General features: G+C 71.8%; 1 protein-coding gene across 1 annotated transcript; it reads left to right on the top strand.

Annotated features, from left to right (window-relative positions):
- Positions 1-1,406: 1,406 nt before the first annotated feature.
- LOC135173929 (host cell factor 1-like) lies at positions 1,407-15,228 on the top strand (the record flags this gene model as incomplete). The annotated part of the gene is made up of 13 exons (XM_064141142.1): positions 1,407-1,596; positions 4,502-4,730; positions 5,316-5,464; positions 6,506-6,666; positions 7,715-7,923; positions 8,013-8,097; positions 9,121-9,227; positions 10,115-10,294; positions 11,538-12,128; positions 13,095-13,255; positions 13,640-13,837; positions 14,308-14,539; positions 15,123-15,228. Coding segments are annotated over exons 2-13 (2,390 nt in total), but the record flags the coding sequence as incomplete, so codon positions are not given.
- Between the last annotated feature and the right edge of the window lie 370 nt (positions 15,229-15,598).

Here is a 15,598-nt window from a genome sequence, read left to right as displayed (position 1 = left end):
CCCCTGCGCAGCTGCTTCGCCTCAGGGCCGCTCCGGCTGGGCTAGGAGGGACTGGGCGGGGCTAGGAGGGACTGGGGCGGGGCTAGGGCGGGGCTAGGAGGGACTGGGGCGGGGCTGGGAGGGACTCGGGAGGGAACGGAGTGAGGCTGGGAGGTGTTGGGGCGGACTGGAAGTGAATGAAGCCGAACTGGGAGTGACTGGGACGGGGCTGGGAGGCACTGGGATGGAGATAGGAGTGACTGGGATGGACTGGGAGTGACTGGGACAGCACTGGGAGGCACTGGGGCAGACTGGGAGGCACTGGGATGGACTGGGAGTGACTGGGACAGCACTGGGAGGCACTGGGGCAGACTGGGAGGCACTGGGATGGACTGGGAGTGACTGGGACGGGGCTGGGAGTGACTGAGGCAGCACCGAGATGGACTGGGAGTGACTGAGGTGGTGCTGGGAGGCACTGGGATGGAGATGGGAGTGACTGGAATGGTGCTGGGAGTGGCTGAGGCAGCACTGGGAGGCACTGGGATGGACTGGGAGTGACTGGGATGGACTGGGAGTGGCTGAGGCTGCACTGGGATGCACTGGGAGGCACTGGGAGGCTTTGGGGCTCTGTTTGGGCCACTCAGGGGACATTGAGGCCACTCTGGAGACAAACTGAGGCCACTGTGGGGACCCTCTGGGGGTCACACCCAGGCCCCTGCAGGGACCCTTTTGGGGTCACTCTGAGGCTCCTGTGGGGACCCTCTGGGGGTCTCCCTGAGGCTCCTCCGGGGTCCCTCTGGGGGTCACTGTGGGGACCCTTTGGGGGTCACTCTGAGGCCCCTGCAGGGACCCTTTGGGGGTCTCCCTGAGGCTCCTGTGGGGTCCCTCTGGGGGTCACTCTGAGGCTCCTGTGGGGACCCTCTGGGGGTCTCCCTGAGGCTCCTCCGGGGTCCCTCTGGGGGTCACTGTGGGGTCCCTCTGGGGGTCACTCTGAGGCTCCTGTGGGGACCCTTTGGGGGTCTCCCTGAGGCTCCTCCGGGGTCCCTCTGGGGGTCACTGTGGGGTCCCTTTGGGGGTCACTCTGAGGCTCCTCCGGGGTCCCTCTGGGGGTCACTGTGGGGTCCCTCTGGGGGTCTCCCTGAGGCTTCTCCGGGGTCCCTCTGGGGGTCTCCCTGAGGCTTCTCCGGGGTCCCTCTGGGGGTCACTCTGAGGCTCCTGTGGGGTCCCTCTGGGGGTCCCCGCGGGGTCTCCCCCGGCCCGGGGCAGGGGCTCGGCGCCGCCTCCGGAGCCTCTCAGACGCCAACGGCCTCAGGCCCCAGCGCGCACGCGCGGGGGGGGGAGGCGGAGCCGGGGCGGGGCCGAGGCCGCGGCAGGGCCAATGGCAGAGCGCGCGTGCGCGGCCCCGCCCCCCCCGCCCCGCCCCTCGCGCGGGGTCCGTTGGGCGCCAACATCCGGGTCCTGGGCGGCGCCATCTTGGTGCGGGGCGCGGAGGAGACGCGTCCAAAATGGCGGCTCCCAAGAGCCAGCCGTGAGCGCGGCGGGGCCGGCCCGGAGCGAGCGCAGCGGCGGCCCGGAGGCGGCGGCGGCGGAGGGCGTGCGGGAGGCAGAGCGGCGGCGGTGAGCGGCGGCCGCGGAGCGGGGCCGGGGGAGCGCGGCGGGGAGCGGCGCGGCGGGGGCAGAGCGGCCGCATCCGGGTCCCGCGGCCGCCGCCATCTTGGGGCCGCCGCATCCGGGGCCTGGGCCCGCGCGGCAGGGGGGAGGGGGCCGCGAGCGGAGCGGAGCGGGAGCGGGAGCGGAGCGGGAGCGGAGCGGGAGCGGGCAGCGGGGGTCTGCTGCGGGGCGCTGGGCGCTGCCCTCCCTGCGGGCGCACCGCCCCCCCCGCCCCGGGCCGAGCGCCCTGAGGAGGAGGAGGAGCGGGAGGAAGGTCCCGGGCCCGGCGGCTGCGCTCCCGCCCCGCGCCTCGGCAGAGCGCCCCCGGGAGGAGGAGGAGGAGGAGCGGAGGAAGGTCCCGGGACCGGCGGCGCCTTCCCGCTCGCTGCTTTTGTGCCGCTGAGCGCCGAGCGGCGCTGCCGCCATTTTGTCACCCTTCCTCCTCCTCCTCCTCCTCCTCCCCCCCCAAGTCGCGGCCGCTCCTCTGCCGCCGCCCCGGAGCCTTTCCGCCGTACAAGGAAGCCGCTCCCGGGCGGGGGCGGGCAGGGGGCAGGCGGCGGCGCCGTGGGGGCCACATCCGGGGCCTGCTGCTCCCCTCCCGGGGGCCGCCATGTTGGGAGGGGACGAGGGGAGCGGCGCGGGGGGGGGGAAGGAGAAGGGAGGGGGAAGGGGGCGGGACAGAGGGGGCGGTGCCACCGTGCAGCGCCCCGCCCACATCCGGGTCCCTCTGTGGTCCGCCCACACACCCGCCCCGCCCACATCCGGGTCCCTTCCGTGCCCCGCCCACGCCCGGGTCCCCTCCGCCGCCATCTTGGAGCTTGGCGGGAGGGGGGAGGGGGGGGGGGAGGAGGTTTCGCTCCTGAGCTCTGCGTTACCGGGGGGGGGGGGGGGGGGGGGGGCAGGGCCCAGGCCGTGAGGCCTCGGAGCGGGGAGGGAGGTTGTAAGGCGCCGATAAGTGGCCGGGGGGGAGGAGGAGAACGAGGCGGGGAAGGGAGCGAGGAGGAAGAGGAGGAGAGGGAGGAGGAAGAGGAGGAGAGGGAGAGAGGGAAGGTAAGGGGAGGGAGGAGGAGGAAGGGGAGGAGGAGGAAGGGGAGGGGCGAGGAAGGGGAGGGGCCTGCGAAGATGGCGGCGCCCATGGCGAGCTGAGCGCTCCGTACGGGCGGGGCCTGCGCGGGGCTGGGGTCGGCAGGCGGCGGAGGGAGCCGCGGGGGGGTAAGGAGCGGCGGGGGGAGGGGCGCGGGGCGGGGGGCCGGGGCCGGGGCCGGTGGCGGTGCCGGTGCCGTTGCCGGGGCCGGGGCAGGCTCCGGGGCAGGGTCGCAGCTTCTGAGCTCTCTTTTGTGCGCGGCTGGGCGGGGCCGCGGGGGCGGAGCCGCCAGGCATGGCGGGGGGCGGGGCGAAGGGGGCTGACGTCACTGCAGGGGCGGAGTGAGGGGGCGGGACCAGCGGGTGGGGGCGTGGTTTCGGCGCGCGGCTGCGGCGTTCCCACGCGGACCGGGGGGGGGGCTCCGGGGGGGGGCGTCAGGGCCAGACCCACCCGCGGCAGGGACCCCCCGCGTGGGGCTCTGCTGGGGGCGTCCTGAGGCCTCCGTTAGGGCCCCCCCGGGGGCCTCTTGGGGGCCCCCCCCGCGGCTCTTGTTTGCGGCACACCCCGGGCGCTGTTGGGGCCCCCCCCGGGGCTCTATCTGGCCCCCCCCGGGGCTCTATCTGGCCCCCCCCGGGGCTCTGTCTGGGCCCCCCCGGGGCTCTATCTGGGCCCCCCCCGGGGCTCTATTGCGGCACCCTCACGGCTCTATGGCGGCCCCAGGAGCACCCCGAGCCCCCCGGGGGGCGCTCTGTAGGCCCCGGGGACACTCCGCCGCCCCCCCCACCCCCCCTGTCCCCCCCCCGGGGGTCTCCGAGCTCGGTCGGTGGCTGCGGGGGGGGGGGGGGGGGGGAGGGGAAGCCGCGAGCGGCTCCCGGGGCAAGATGGCGGCGCCCGCAGACTGCCAAGATGGCGGCTCCCGGCGTGAGCGCGGGCGGGGCCCGGGGGCGGCCTACGGCGGCCGGCAGGGGCCGAAAGGCTGCGGCGGAGCGGAGCGGGGCTGGGCGGCGGCCGGCGGCCGGGAGGGGTCAGCAGCGGCGGCGAACGGGCGGGGGGGGGGGGGGGGGGGCAGGAGGAGGCCATTTGGCGCCGGCGCGGACAAGATGGCGGCGCCCAGGGAGGGCCTGGGGCGGGGCCGGGGGCGGGCAGCAGGAACCAGTGCGGGGGGGGGGGGAGGGGAGTGCGGGGGGAGGACGTTGTTATGGGGGGGACGTTGAGTACCCGGGGGGGGCAGTTAGGTGGCTGAGGGTAATTAGTGCCGGGGGGGGGCAATTAGCACTGCCCCAGGGGGCGGTTGGGGGGGTGGGGGCTGGGGGGGCCTGTGGGGGGGGGCTGAGGGCAAATCTCCTGCACTGAAGCCTCTTTCCCCCCCCCTTTTGTTTCTCCCCCCCCCCCCAAACTGTTTTGTCTCTTCCCCATCTTCATGTTTGTTTTTTGCCCCTCCCCCTTTTCTTGTTGCCCCTCCCCCTTTTCTTGTTGCCCCTCCCCTTTTATTGTTGCCCCTCCCCCTTTTATTGTTGCTCCTCCCCTTCTTTGGCCCCTCCCCCACTTTTGGCTCCTCCCCCTTTCCCTTCTCTCACCTGCTGGTCCCTCCCCCTTTACCTGCCCCTCCCATTTCACCTTCCCCCACCCCCACTGTTTGCTCTCTGCTCCCTCTCCCCATTCCCTCCCCCCCCATTCATTTGCCCCTCCCCCCATTTCCTTTGCCCGCTCCTCTCCCCCCCCCCCCCCCCCCCAATTTCCTTCCCCCCTTCCTCTCCCCATGTCTTTGCCCTCCCTCCCCTCCCCCAGCAGAGGCAGCTGGGGCCAATGGCAGCCCCGGGGGCGGGGGGGGGCTCCCCTGCAGGGGGCGCTGCGGCCCCCCCCGCGCTGCAGCCGCGCTGGAAGAGGGTGGTTGGGTGGTCCGGGCCTGTGCCCCGCCCCCGGCACGGCCACCGGGCGGTGGCCATCAAGGAGCTGATTGTGGTCTTCGGGGGGGGCAACGAAGGCATCGTGGATGAGCTGCACGTCTACAACACGGGTCAGGGCCGGGGGGGGCTCGAGGGGGGAGTTGGGGGGCAGGGAGGGGGCAGAGAGGAGGTTTGAAGGGATTTGGGGGTCTCGAGGGGGGAGTTGGGGGGAAGGGAGGGGGTGGAGAGACCTCGTGGGGGAGCTGAGAGGAGGTTTAGAGGGGATTGGGGGTGGGGGGGGTCGGGGGGGGGCAGAGGGGACTCAGGAGGGTTGGGAGCTTAGAGCTGGGTGGGGAAAAGTCCTTGAGAGGCCCTGGGGGGCTGGGGGGGGGTTCACAGGTGGGCAGAGGGAACCCACTGGGGGTTGGGAGAGCCCATTGAGGGCTGGGGGAGGCATTGGGGGGCTGGGGAGGCTCACAGGTGGGCAGAGGGAACCCATTGGGGGCTGGGAGGGGTCACAGGTGGGCAGAGGGAGCCCATTGGGGGCTGGGAGGGGTCACAGGTGGGCAGAGGGAGCCCATTGGGGGCTGGGGGGGGGGTCACAGGTGGGCAGAGGGAGCCCACGGGGAGGCCCTGGAGGCTCACAGGTGGGCTGGGGTGTGGTTCCTGGTGGGAGAGGGCGTGGCTGTGTCTGATCCCCCCCCGCCCCCCCCCAGCCACCAACCAGTGGTTCATCCCGGCGGTGCGGGGGGACATCCCCCCCGGCTGCGCGGCCTACGGCTTCGTGTGCGACGGCACCAGGCTGCTGGTGTTCGGCGGCATGGTGGAGTACGGCAAGTACAGCAACGACCTCTACGAGCTGCAGGTGGGCACCGCCCCCCCCCCACCCCGGGGGGGACACAGGGCACGCCCCCGGGCGGGGCCGGGGCGTGGTGGCGCAGGGCGGGGGCAGCGGCGCAGGCTTGGGCGCTCTGCGGGCGGGGACTTTTATTTGGGCGGGGGGATGAGGAGGGAGGAGGAGGAGGAGGAGGGAGGGGCTTGAAGGGCTGTGGGGAGCGCCCGTGGGGGGCAGGGGGGTGAGGTGTGGGGGGGGCCTCAGGCGGGTGTGGGGGGGGGGGACGACACCACTTTTATTGGGGGGGCCTTTATTTGGGCGGGGGGATGCAGTGCGAGGAGGGGTGGAGGGAGGGGGCCTGAAGGGCTGTGGGGAGTGCCCGTGTGGGGTGGGTGGGGGAGAGGGTGGCAGGGGCTGTGAGGTGTGGGGGGGACTCTTATTTGGGGGGGACACACCTTTATTTGGGTTGGGGGACTTGGTTTGGGCTGGGGAGGGGCTTTGGGGGTGTGTGGGGAGGGGTTGATGGGGGAGGGGCATTTTTGTGGCTTCTGGGTGCTCCGGGGGGGGCTTAAGTAAGGTTGGGGGGCAGAGACTTTTATTTGGGTGGGGGGACTTGGGTTGGGAGGGGCTTGGGGTCTCTGGGAGGAGCTAAAGGGGGGGGGTGGGCAATGTTTTCTATGGCTTCCTTGTGCTCTGGGGGGGGGTAGCTTAGATGGGAGGAGCTTAGTGGGGAGGGGGCTTTTATTTGGGTGGGGGGACACAGGGAGGAGCCAAAGGGGGGAGGAGGCAGCAGCTGGTGCAGCTCACAGCTGTGCCTGGGGGGGGGCTTTTATTTGGGTGGGGGGACACAGGGAGGAGCCAAAGGGGGGAGGGGGCAGCAGCTGGTGCAGCTCACAGCTGTGCTTGGGGGGGGCTTTTATTTGGGTGGGGGGACACAGGGAGGAGCCAAAGGGGGGAGGGGGCAGCAGCTGGTGCAGCTCACAGCTGTGCCTGGGGGGGGCTTTTATTTGGGTGGGGGGACCCCGATGCTTCCCCCCCCCCCAAACCAAGCCCTGCCCCCCCCACCTCCAGGCCAGCCGCTGGGAGTGGAAGCGTCTGAAGGCGAAGACCCCCAAGAATGGGCCCCCCCCCTGCCCCCGGCTGGGCCACAGCTTCTCCCTGGTGGGCAACAAATGCTACCTGTTCGGGGGCCTGGCCAACGACAGCGAGGACCCCAAGAACAACATCCCCCGGTGAGGGGGCATGGGGGGGCCCTTCTGCTTGGCTGGGGGGGCCCCTCTGGGGTCCCTTCCCAGTCCCTTTGGGTCCTTTCCCTTTGGGTCCTCTCCCAGTCCCTTTGGGTTCCTTTTGGGTCCCTTTGGGTCCTTCCCCAGTCCCTTTGGGGTCCCATCCAAGCTCCCCTCTCCAGTCCCTTTCCTGCCCCCTTTGGGGTCCCTTTAGGGTCCCTTCCAAGCTCCTCTTTCCACTCCATTTCTTACCCACTTTGGGCTCCCTTTGGGGTCCCTGTGGGGTCCCATCCCAGCTCCCCTCTCCACTCCCTTTCCTGCCCCCTGTGGGGTCCCATCCCAGCTCCCCTCTCCACTCCCTTTGGGGTCCCTGTGGGGTCCCATCCCAGCTCCCCTCTCCACTCCCTTTCCTGCCCCCTTTGGGGTCCCTTCCAAGCTCCCCTTTCCTGCCCCCTTTGGGCTCCCTTTGGGGTCCCTGTGGGGTCCCATCCCAGCTCCCCTCTCCACTCCCTTTCCTGCCCCCTGTGGGGTCCCATCCCAGCTCCCCTCTCCACTCCCTTTCCTGCCCCCTGTGGGGTCCCATCCCAGCTCCCCTCTCCACTCCCTTTCCTGCCCCCTGTGGGGTCCCATCCCCGCTCCCCTCTCCACTCCCTTTCCTGCCCCCTTTGGGGTCCCTTTGGGGTCCCATCCCAGCTCCCCTCTCCACTCCCTTTGGGGTCCCTGTGGGGTCCCATCCCAGCTCCCCTCTCCACTCCCTTTGGGGTCCCTGTGGGGTCCCATCCCAGCTCCCCTCTCCACTCCCTTTCCTGCCCCCTGTGGGGTCCCATCCCAGCTCCCCTCTCCACTCCCTTTGGGGTCCCTGTGGGGTCCCATCCCAGCTCCCCTCTTCAGTCCTTTTCCTGCCCCCTGTGGGGTCCCTTTGGGGTCCCTGTGGGGTCCCATCCCAGCTCCCCTCTCCACTCCCTTTCCTGCCCCCTGTGGGGTCCCATCCCCGCTCCCCTCTCCACTCCCTCCCCCGCGGGCTGTCTCTAAGCGCCTCTGCCCCGCCCCGCAGCTACCTGAACGACCTGTACGTGCTGGAGCTGCGGGCGGGCTCGGGGGTGGTGTCCTGGGACATCCCCATCACCTACGGGGTGCTGCCGCCGCCGCGGGAGTCGCACACGGCCGTGGTGTACACCGAGCGCCAGAGCCGCCGCTCCCGGCTCGTCATCTACGGCGGCATGAGCGGCTGCCGCCTGGGCGACCTCTGGACCCTCGACATCGGTCAGCCAAAGCCCCCCGCCCCCTCCCCGCCCCCTCCCCGAGGCGCTGCGGGGGGGGTCCTGAGCCTCTCCCCCGCGGCTGCTCCGCAGAGACCCTGACCTGGAACAAGCCCAGCCTGAGCGGGGTGGCGCCGCTGCCGCGCAGCCTGCACTCGGCCACCACCATCGGCAACAAGTGAGGCTGGGGGCGCGGGGGGGGGGGGGGAGGGGAGGGGGAGACCTCCCGTGATGAGGGGGAGCAGGGGGGAGGGACCCCCGAGCCGGGCGGGAGGGGTGGGAGGGGCTCGAAGGGCTCTGAGCGGCTGCAGAGTGGAGCTGGAGGAGGTTGGGGTCAGGTCGGGGAGGGTTGGTTTAGGCTGGGGGGGAGATGGGGATGGGGGTGGGGGGGTGAAGGGGGAGACTCCTCCCTTAATGAGGGGGAGCAGGGGGGAGGGACCCCCGAGCCCGGTAGGAGGGGGCTGAAGGGTGGAGCTGGAGGAGGTTGGGGTCAGCCCAGGGTGGGTTGATTTAGGCTGGAGGGGGAGGGGGTGCGGGGGGGGGTGGGATCTGAGCAGCTTCCTGCCCCCACTCTGTACCTGGGGGGGCCACTGGGGGACCCCTCCCCTGGGTAAAGGGAGGGGGGAGGAGAAGAGACCCCAGACCCCACTGAGTCCAACTGGGATGGGTTTGGGGGTCCCCAGCCCTCATTTAGCCCTGGGGGTCCTCAGCCCTCATTCTCCTCCTGGGGGTCCCCAACTCTCATTCTCCTCCTGGGGGTCCCCAACTCTCATTCTCCTCCTGGGGGTCCCCAGCCCTCATTTACCTCTGGGGGTCCCCAACTCTCATTTACCCTTGGGGGTCCCCAACTCTCATTTACCCCTGGGGGTCCCCAGCCCTCATTTACCCCTGGGGGTCCCCAGCTCTCATTTACCCCTGGGGGTCCCCAACCCTCATTTACCCCTGGGGGTCCCCAACCCTCATTTACCCCTGGGGGTCCCCAACTCTCATTTACCCCTGGGGGTCCCCAGCCCTTATTTACCCCTGGGGGTCCCCAACCCTCCCTCCCCCCCCGCGGGTCTCTTTCTCTCCTCCTTCAATCACACTGGGATAGTTTTGGGGTCCCCTCACAACATCCCCAAGGGAGGAGGGCAGGAAGGTGGGGGAGGGGCGCAGGGGGGGTTCCCCAGCCCCCCCCGACCCCCCCGCCCTGCCCCCCCAGGATGTACGTGTTTGGGGGCTGGGTGCCCCTGGTGATGGACGACGTCAAAGTGGCCACGCACGAGAAGGAGTGGAAGTGCACCAACACCTTGGCCTGCCTCAACCTGGGTGAGGGCCCCCCCGGGACCCCCCCCGGACCCCCCCGGGACCCCAGCACCCACCCCGGGACCCCCAGCCTGACCCCCCTACAGGCAACCCCCCCCCCCCAGGACCCCGAACCTCAGCCCCTCTGCACCTCCCAACTGTCCCCTTCAGCCCCCCCCCGCAGAGCCTCCATACTGTCCTCCCCCCAGCACCCCAAAACTGCCCCCTGGGACCCCCAGCTTGACCCCCACACCCCCCCGGGACCCCCACCCCGGGACCCCCCCGCCCCAGTTCTCTCCATGCCCCTCAAAGTCCCCCCCTCAGAATCTCCTCCTGGCCCCCATGAGCCCCACCCTGGAGCCCCCCCCCAATTCTAGACCCCCCCCCGACCCCTCCCAGGCCCCTCCCCAACAACTCCAGACCCCTCCAGCGCCCTCCAGGACCCCCCCAATCACTCCAGACCCCCCCCCAACGCCCTCCAGGACCCCGCCAATCACTCCAGACCCCCCCCCAATCACTCCAGACCCCCCCCCAGCACCCTCCAAGACCCCCCCCCCAATCACTCCAGACCCCCCCCCAACGCCCTCCAGGACCCCCCCCAATCACTCCAGACCCCCCCAGTGCCCTCCAAGACCCCCCCCAAGTCACTCCAGACTCCCTCAGCCTCTTTCTAGGCCTCCCCCAACCCCTCTTAGACCTCTCCAAAACCCCTCCCAGCCCCCTTAGGCCCCCCCCAGCCACTCCAGCCCCCTCCCAGCCCCCTTAGGCCCCCCCCAGCTCCCCCCAGGACCCCTCCCCACCCCCTCCAGCCCCCTCCCAACCTCCTCCCATCCCCTTCCCGTGCATTCCCTCCCCCCGCCCCGCGGTCCGGGCGTGGCCGCGGCGCTGAGGGCCGTGCCGGGGGGGGGCAGAGTCCATGTGCTGGGAGGCGCTGGCGCTGGAGCCGCTGGAGGAGGCAGTGCCGCGGGCCCGGGCCGGGCACTGCGCCGTGGCCATCAGCTCCAGGCTCTACATCTGGAGCGGCAGGGACGGGTACAGGAAAGCCTGGAACAACCAAGTGTGCTGCAAGGACCTCTGGTACCTGGAGACAGGTGGGCGGGGCCGCGGGGCGGGGCCTGGCGGGGCGGGGCGACAGCGACATCCCCCCTGCATCCCCCGCAGCATCCTCCCCCCTGCATCCTCCCCCTGCATCCTCCCCCTGCATCCTCCCCCTGCATCCCCCCCCTGCATCCCTCCCCTGCATCCTCCCCCTGCATCCTCCCCCTGCATCCCCCCCCTGCATCCCCCGCAGCATCCTCCCCCCTGCATCCTCCCCCCTGCATCCTCCCCCCTGCATCCCTCGCAGCATCCTCCCCCCTGCATCCTCCCCCCTGCATCCTCCCCCCTGCATCCTCCCCTGCATCCCCCCCTGCATCCCCCCCTGCATCCTCCCCCTGCATCCTCCCCCCTGCATCCTCCCCTGCATCCTCCCCTGCATCCTCCCCTGCATCCTCCTCCTGCATCCTCCCCCCTGCATCCTCCTCCTGCATCCTCCCCCCTGCATCCTCTCCTGCATCCTCCCCTGCATCCTCCCCTGCATCCTCCCCCTGCATCCTCCCCCCTGCATCCCCCCCTGCATCCTCCCCCCTGCATCCTCTGCATCCTCCCTCCTGCATCCTCCCTCCTGCATCCTCCCTCTGCATCCTCCCCCCTGCATCCTCCCTCTGCATCCTCCCCTCTGCATCCTCCCTCCTGCATCCTCCCCTCTGCATCCTCCCTCTGCATCCTCCCTCTGCATCCTCCCCCCTGCATCCTCCCTTTGCATCCTCCCCCTGCATCCTCCCCCCTGCATCCTCCTTCCTGCATCCTCCCCCCTGCGTCCTCCCCCCTGCGTCCTCCCCCCTGCGTCCTCCCCCCTGCATCCTCCCCCCTGCATCCTCCCCCCTGCATCCTCCCCTGCATCCCCCCCTGCATCCTCCCCCCTGCATCCTCCCCCCTGCATCCTCCCCCCTGCATCCTCCCCCCTGCATCCTCCCCTGGCCACGGCTCGGAGCTCTCTGGGGTGGGACTCGGGGAGGAGGTGATGGAGCCTGGAGGAGCTCAGGAGAGCTCCTCTGGTGCCAGCCCCACAGCGCCCCCTGGGGCCAGCCCTGCCCTCACCCCCTGCGTGTGCCCCCCTGAGCGCCCCCTGGTGCCAGCACTGCCATCACTGCCCTCTGTGCCCCCTCCGCGGTGCCAGCCCCTCCCTCACCCCCCCCAGTACCAGCCCCTTCCTTGTGCCCCTGCTGCAGTGCCAGCCCCTCCCTCCCCCTCTTCCCCCCCCCGGTGCCCCCCCTGACCCCCCCGTGCCCGCAGAGCGCCCCCCGGCGCCGGCGCGGGTGCAGCTGGTCCGCGCCAACACGCCGTCGCTGGAGGTGAGCTGGGGGGCGGTGCCCACGGCCGACTCCTACCTGCTGCAGCTGCAGAAGTACGAGATCCCGGCCCCGCCCCTGCCCGCGCCGGCCACGCCCGGCCCCGCCCTGCCGGCCAACGCCCCCCGCAGCCCCGCCCCGGCCGCCGCCGCCCCGCCCGCCCCGCCCTGCTCCTCCGCCACCGCCTCTGCTGCCACCTCCTCCTCCTCCTCCTCCTCCCCGTCTCCTGCCGCCGCCTCCCCCCATGCCCAGCAGCCTCCCCCCCAGCCCCTGGGGCTCACTCTGCTGCCGCCCCCTCCCCCCCCGCCCCCTGCCCCCGCCCCCCAGCCCACCCCTCCCCCCTCGGCGGCGGCTGTGGCGCTGCCGGTGCCGGCCGCGGGGGCCGCGCTGGGGGCGGTGGCGGCGGCGGTGCCCTCGGGCGCCCCTAGCGGCGGCGGCGGCACCGCGGGAGCGGCACTGCAGGTCCTGCCTGCGGGCGGGGCCACGGCGCAGGCAGCGGCGGCAGGAGCGGCAGCCATGGGCGCAGGCAGGGCCGGTGAGAGCGGGGGGGGGCTGGGGGCTGGGGGCTTGGGGGTGGGGGAGCGGTGGGGGAGGGGTGGGGGCAGAGGAGGAAGGAGCGGGGGGGGGGGGCTGGGGGGGGTTGAGGGGAGCAGTGGGGGAGGGGACTGGGGGGGTTTGGGGGCACTGAGAACAGCAAGGTCGGGGTCAGGGGAGGCAGAGGGCAGCAGTGGGTGGCAGAGGGCAGCAGAGGGCAGCAGTGGGCAGCAGAAGGCAGCAGAGGGAGGCAATGGGCAGCAGAGGGCAGCAGTGGGAGGCAATGGGCAGCAGTAGGAGGCAATGGGCAGCAGTGGGAGGCAATGGGGCAGCAGAGGGCAGCAATGGGCAGCAGTGGGCAGCAGAGGGCAGCAGAGGGCAGCAGTGGGAGGCAATGGGCAGCAGAGGGCAGCAGTGGGAGGCAATGGGCAGCAGTAGGAGGCAATGGGCAGCAGAGGGCAGCAGTGGGAGGCAATGGGCAGCAATGGGCAGCAGTGGGCAGCAGAGGGCAGCAGTGGGAGGCAATGGGCAGCAGAGGGCAGCAATGGGCAGCAGTAGGAGGCAATGAGCAGCAGAGGGCAGCAGTGGGAGGCAATGGGCAGCAATGGGCAGCAGAGGGCAGCAGTGGGAGGCAATGGGCAGCAGTGGGCAGCAGAGGGCAGCAGTGGGAGGCAATGGGCAGCAGAGGGCAGCAGTGGGAGGCAATGGGCAGCAGTGGGCAGCAGTGGGAGGCAATGGGCAGCAGAGGGCAGCAGTGGGCAGCAGAGGGCAGCAGTGGGCAGCAGTGGGCAGCAGAGGGCAGCAGTGGGCAGCAGTGGGAGGCAATGGGCAGCAATGGGCAGCAGTGGGCAGCAGAGGGCAGCAGTGGGAGGCAATGGGCAGCAGAGGGAGGCAATGGGCAGCAGTGGGCAGCAGAGGGCAGCAGTGGTGCCCCGAGCGGTGCCTGAGCTGTGCCCGCTGCCCCCAGGCGTGCCAGCCGTGCTGAAGGTGAGTGGCCCTGCCCCGGGCACGGGGCCCCCCCTGGTGACCGTGCGGTCGGCGGCGACCCCGGGCAAGGCCCCGGTGACAGTGGCATCGCTGCCAGCCGGAGTGCGCATGGTGGTGCCCAGCCAGGGCACGGCGGGCACGGTGAGCACGGGGGGGCTGCTGGCACACGGGGGGGGCACAGGGGGGGCTGTTGGCTCTGGGGGGGGGCACGGGGGGGCTGGTGGCACACAGTGGGGGCACAGGGAGGGCTGTTGGCACCAGGGGGAGCACAGGGCCGGCTGTTGGCACACTGGGGGGGCACTGTTGGCACGCTGGGGGGGCACAGGGTTGGCACAGGATGGCTCACAGGGGAGACTACAGGCATACAGGGTTGGCACAGGGCAGGCTGCACCCCCTCAGGGGTGGCACAGGGTTGGCACAGGGCAGGCTGCAGCCCATTGGGGGTGGCACAGGGTTGGCACAGGGCAGGCTGCAGCCCCTTGGGGGGGTCCGAGGGGGGTGCCAAGTGGCGCTGGTGCCCGGCAGGTGATTGGCAGCAGCCCCCAGATGAGTGGCATGGCTGCCCTGGCCGCGGCCGCCGCTGCCACCCAGAAGATCCCTCCTGCCTCGGCGCCCACCGTGCTCAGCGTCCCTGCCGGTGCCACCCTGGTCAAGACCGTGGCAGTCACCCCCGGGGCCACCTCCCTGCCTGCCACCGTCAAGGTGGCATCGTCCCCGGTCATGGTGAGTGCCAGGGGGGCCAACTGCCCGCCCCCACCCCCCCAGTGCCCAGGGAGGTGCCCATGGAGGTGCCCATTGCCCCTTGCACTGCCCACGTGGCGCCTCCTGCCCCCCCTCCTGCCCTCTGCTGTGCCCCCCTGGTGCCTCCTGCTCCCTAAGTGCCCCCTCCCTGCCCCCTGGGTGCCCTCTGCCCTGTCCCCTGGGTGCTCCCTGACTGGCGCCTTCCGATTTCCTCCTGTGCCCCCCTGGCTGCCCCCTCCCTATCTTCCACTGTGCCATCCTGCTGCCCCCTGTCCCCCTGGACCCCTTTGCCCCCCTGGCTGCCCCCTCCTTGCCCCCTGTGCCCCCCCCTGGCTGCCCCTTCCCTATCTCCTCCTGTGCCACCCTGGTGCCCTCTGTCCTGATGCTCTTTGCCCCATCCTGTGCCCCCCCGGGGCTGCCCTCACCCCCCCGTGCCCCCTGTGCCCCCGCAGGTGTCCACGCCCGCGGCTCGGATGCTGAAGTCGGCGGCGGCGCAGGTGGGGGGCGGGGGGGGGGCCGGCGCCGGCCTGCAGCGCCCCCTCGCGGCCAATCATCACCGTGCACAAGTCCGGGGCCGTGACGGTGGCACAGCAGGCACAGGTGGTGACCACCGTGGTGGGGGGGGTCACCAAGACCATCACCCTGGTCAAGAGCCCCCTCTCGGTGCCCGGCGGCAGCGCCCTGGTGAGGGGGGGCGCGGGGGGGGGGGGGGGGGGCACTGAGTGGGTGTGTGTGGGGGGTAAAGTGGGTGCTGAGTGGGTATGGGGGGGGCTAAGGTGGGCACTGAGAGGGTGTGGGGAGGCTAAGGTGGGCACTGAGGGGAATGGGAGGGGTGTGGGGGCTGTGGTGGGCACTGAGGGCACTGAGAGGGTGGGGTGGGGGCGTGGAGGGGCTAAGGTGGGCATGGAGGGGGCAGGGTGGGGGGTGTGGGGGGGTGTATGGTAGGCACTGAGAGGGTGGGGGGGGGCGTGGGGGGGTTGAGGTGGGCACTGAGGGCAGGGTGGGGGCATGGGGGGGGGCTAAAGTGGGCACTGAGGGGGCAGGGTGGGTGGTGGGGGGGACTGTGGTGGGCACTGGGGGGGGTCCCTGGGGGGGGTCCCTGGGGAGCAGCTCTGGGGCCAGGCTGAGTCTCCCTTTGAGAGTTATTTTGGGGGGGGGGATCGATCCCCTGCCCCCCCCCCCCGCGGTGTTTTATTTGGGGGGGGGTCCTGGGCGGGGGGGGGGGTGGTCCTGGAGCCCCTTCCTGACCCCCCCTGCCCCCCCCCAGATCTCCAACCTGGGCAAGGTCATGTCTGTGGTGCAGACCAAACCTGTGCAGAGCTCTGCGGTCACAGGGCAGGGCGTCCTCGGGGCCTGTCACACAGATCATACAGGTGCGGCCCCCCCGCGCCCCCCCCGCGCCCCCCCGGGACCCCCCCGACCCCCCCGGACCCCCCCGGCCACGCAGCCCCCCCCCCATAACCCCCTGCTGCCCCCCACCCCCCCCAGAGTAACCTTCTGCTGCTGCCCATCCCCCACCCTGTAACCTCCCCTGCCATGGACCCCCCCGGGACCCCCCCAGAGCCCCCCCCCTGGACCCCCCCAGGACCCCCCCCGCGACCCTCCTGCCACGCAGACCCCCCCCATAACCCCCTGCTGACCCCAACCCCCCCCCAGATGTCTCCAGTCCTTTGGCCCCAACCTCCTCCCTGTGCCCCTCCCTGTGCCCCTCCCTGTGCCCCCTCCCTGTGCCCCACCCTGTGC

Source organism: Pogoniulus pusillus, unplaced genomic scaffold (genome assembly GCF_015220805.1).
Source record: "Pogoniulus pusillus isolate bPogPus1 unplaced genomic scaffold, bPogPus1.pri scaffold_143_arrow_ctg1, whole genome shotgun sequence".
Classification (NCBI taxonomy): domain Eukaryota; kingdom Metazoa; phylum Chordata; class Aves; order Piciformes; family Lybiidae; genus Pogoniulus; species Pogoniulus pusillus.
The sequence above is the reverse complement of the archived record's forward strand: the minus strand, read 5'-3'. Positions and strand labels throughout refer to the sequence as shown.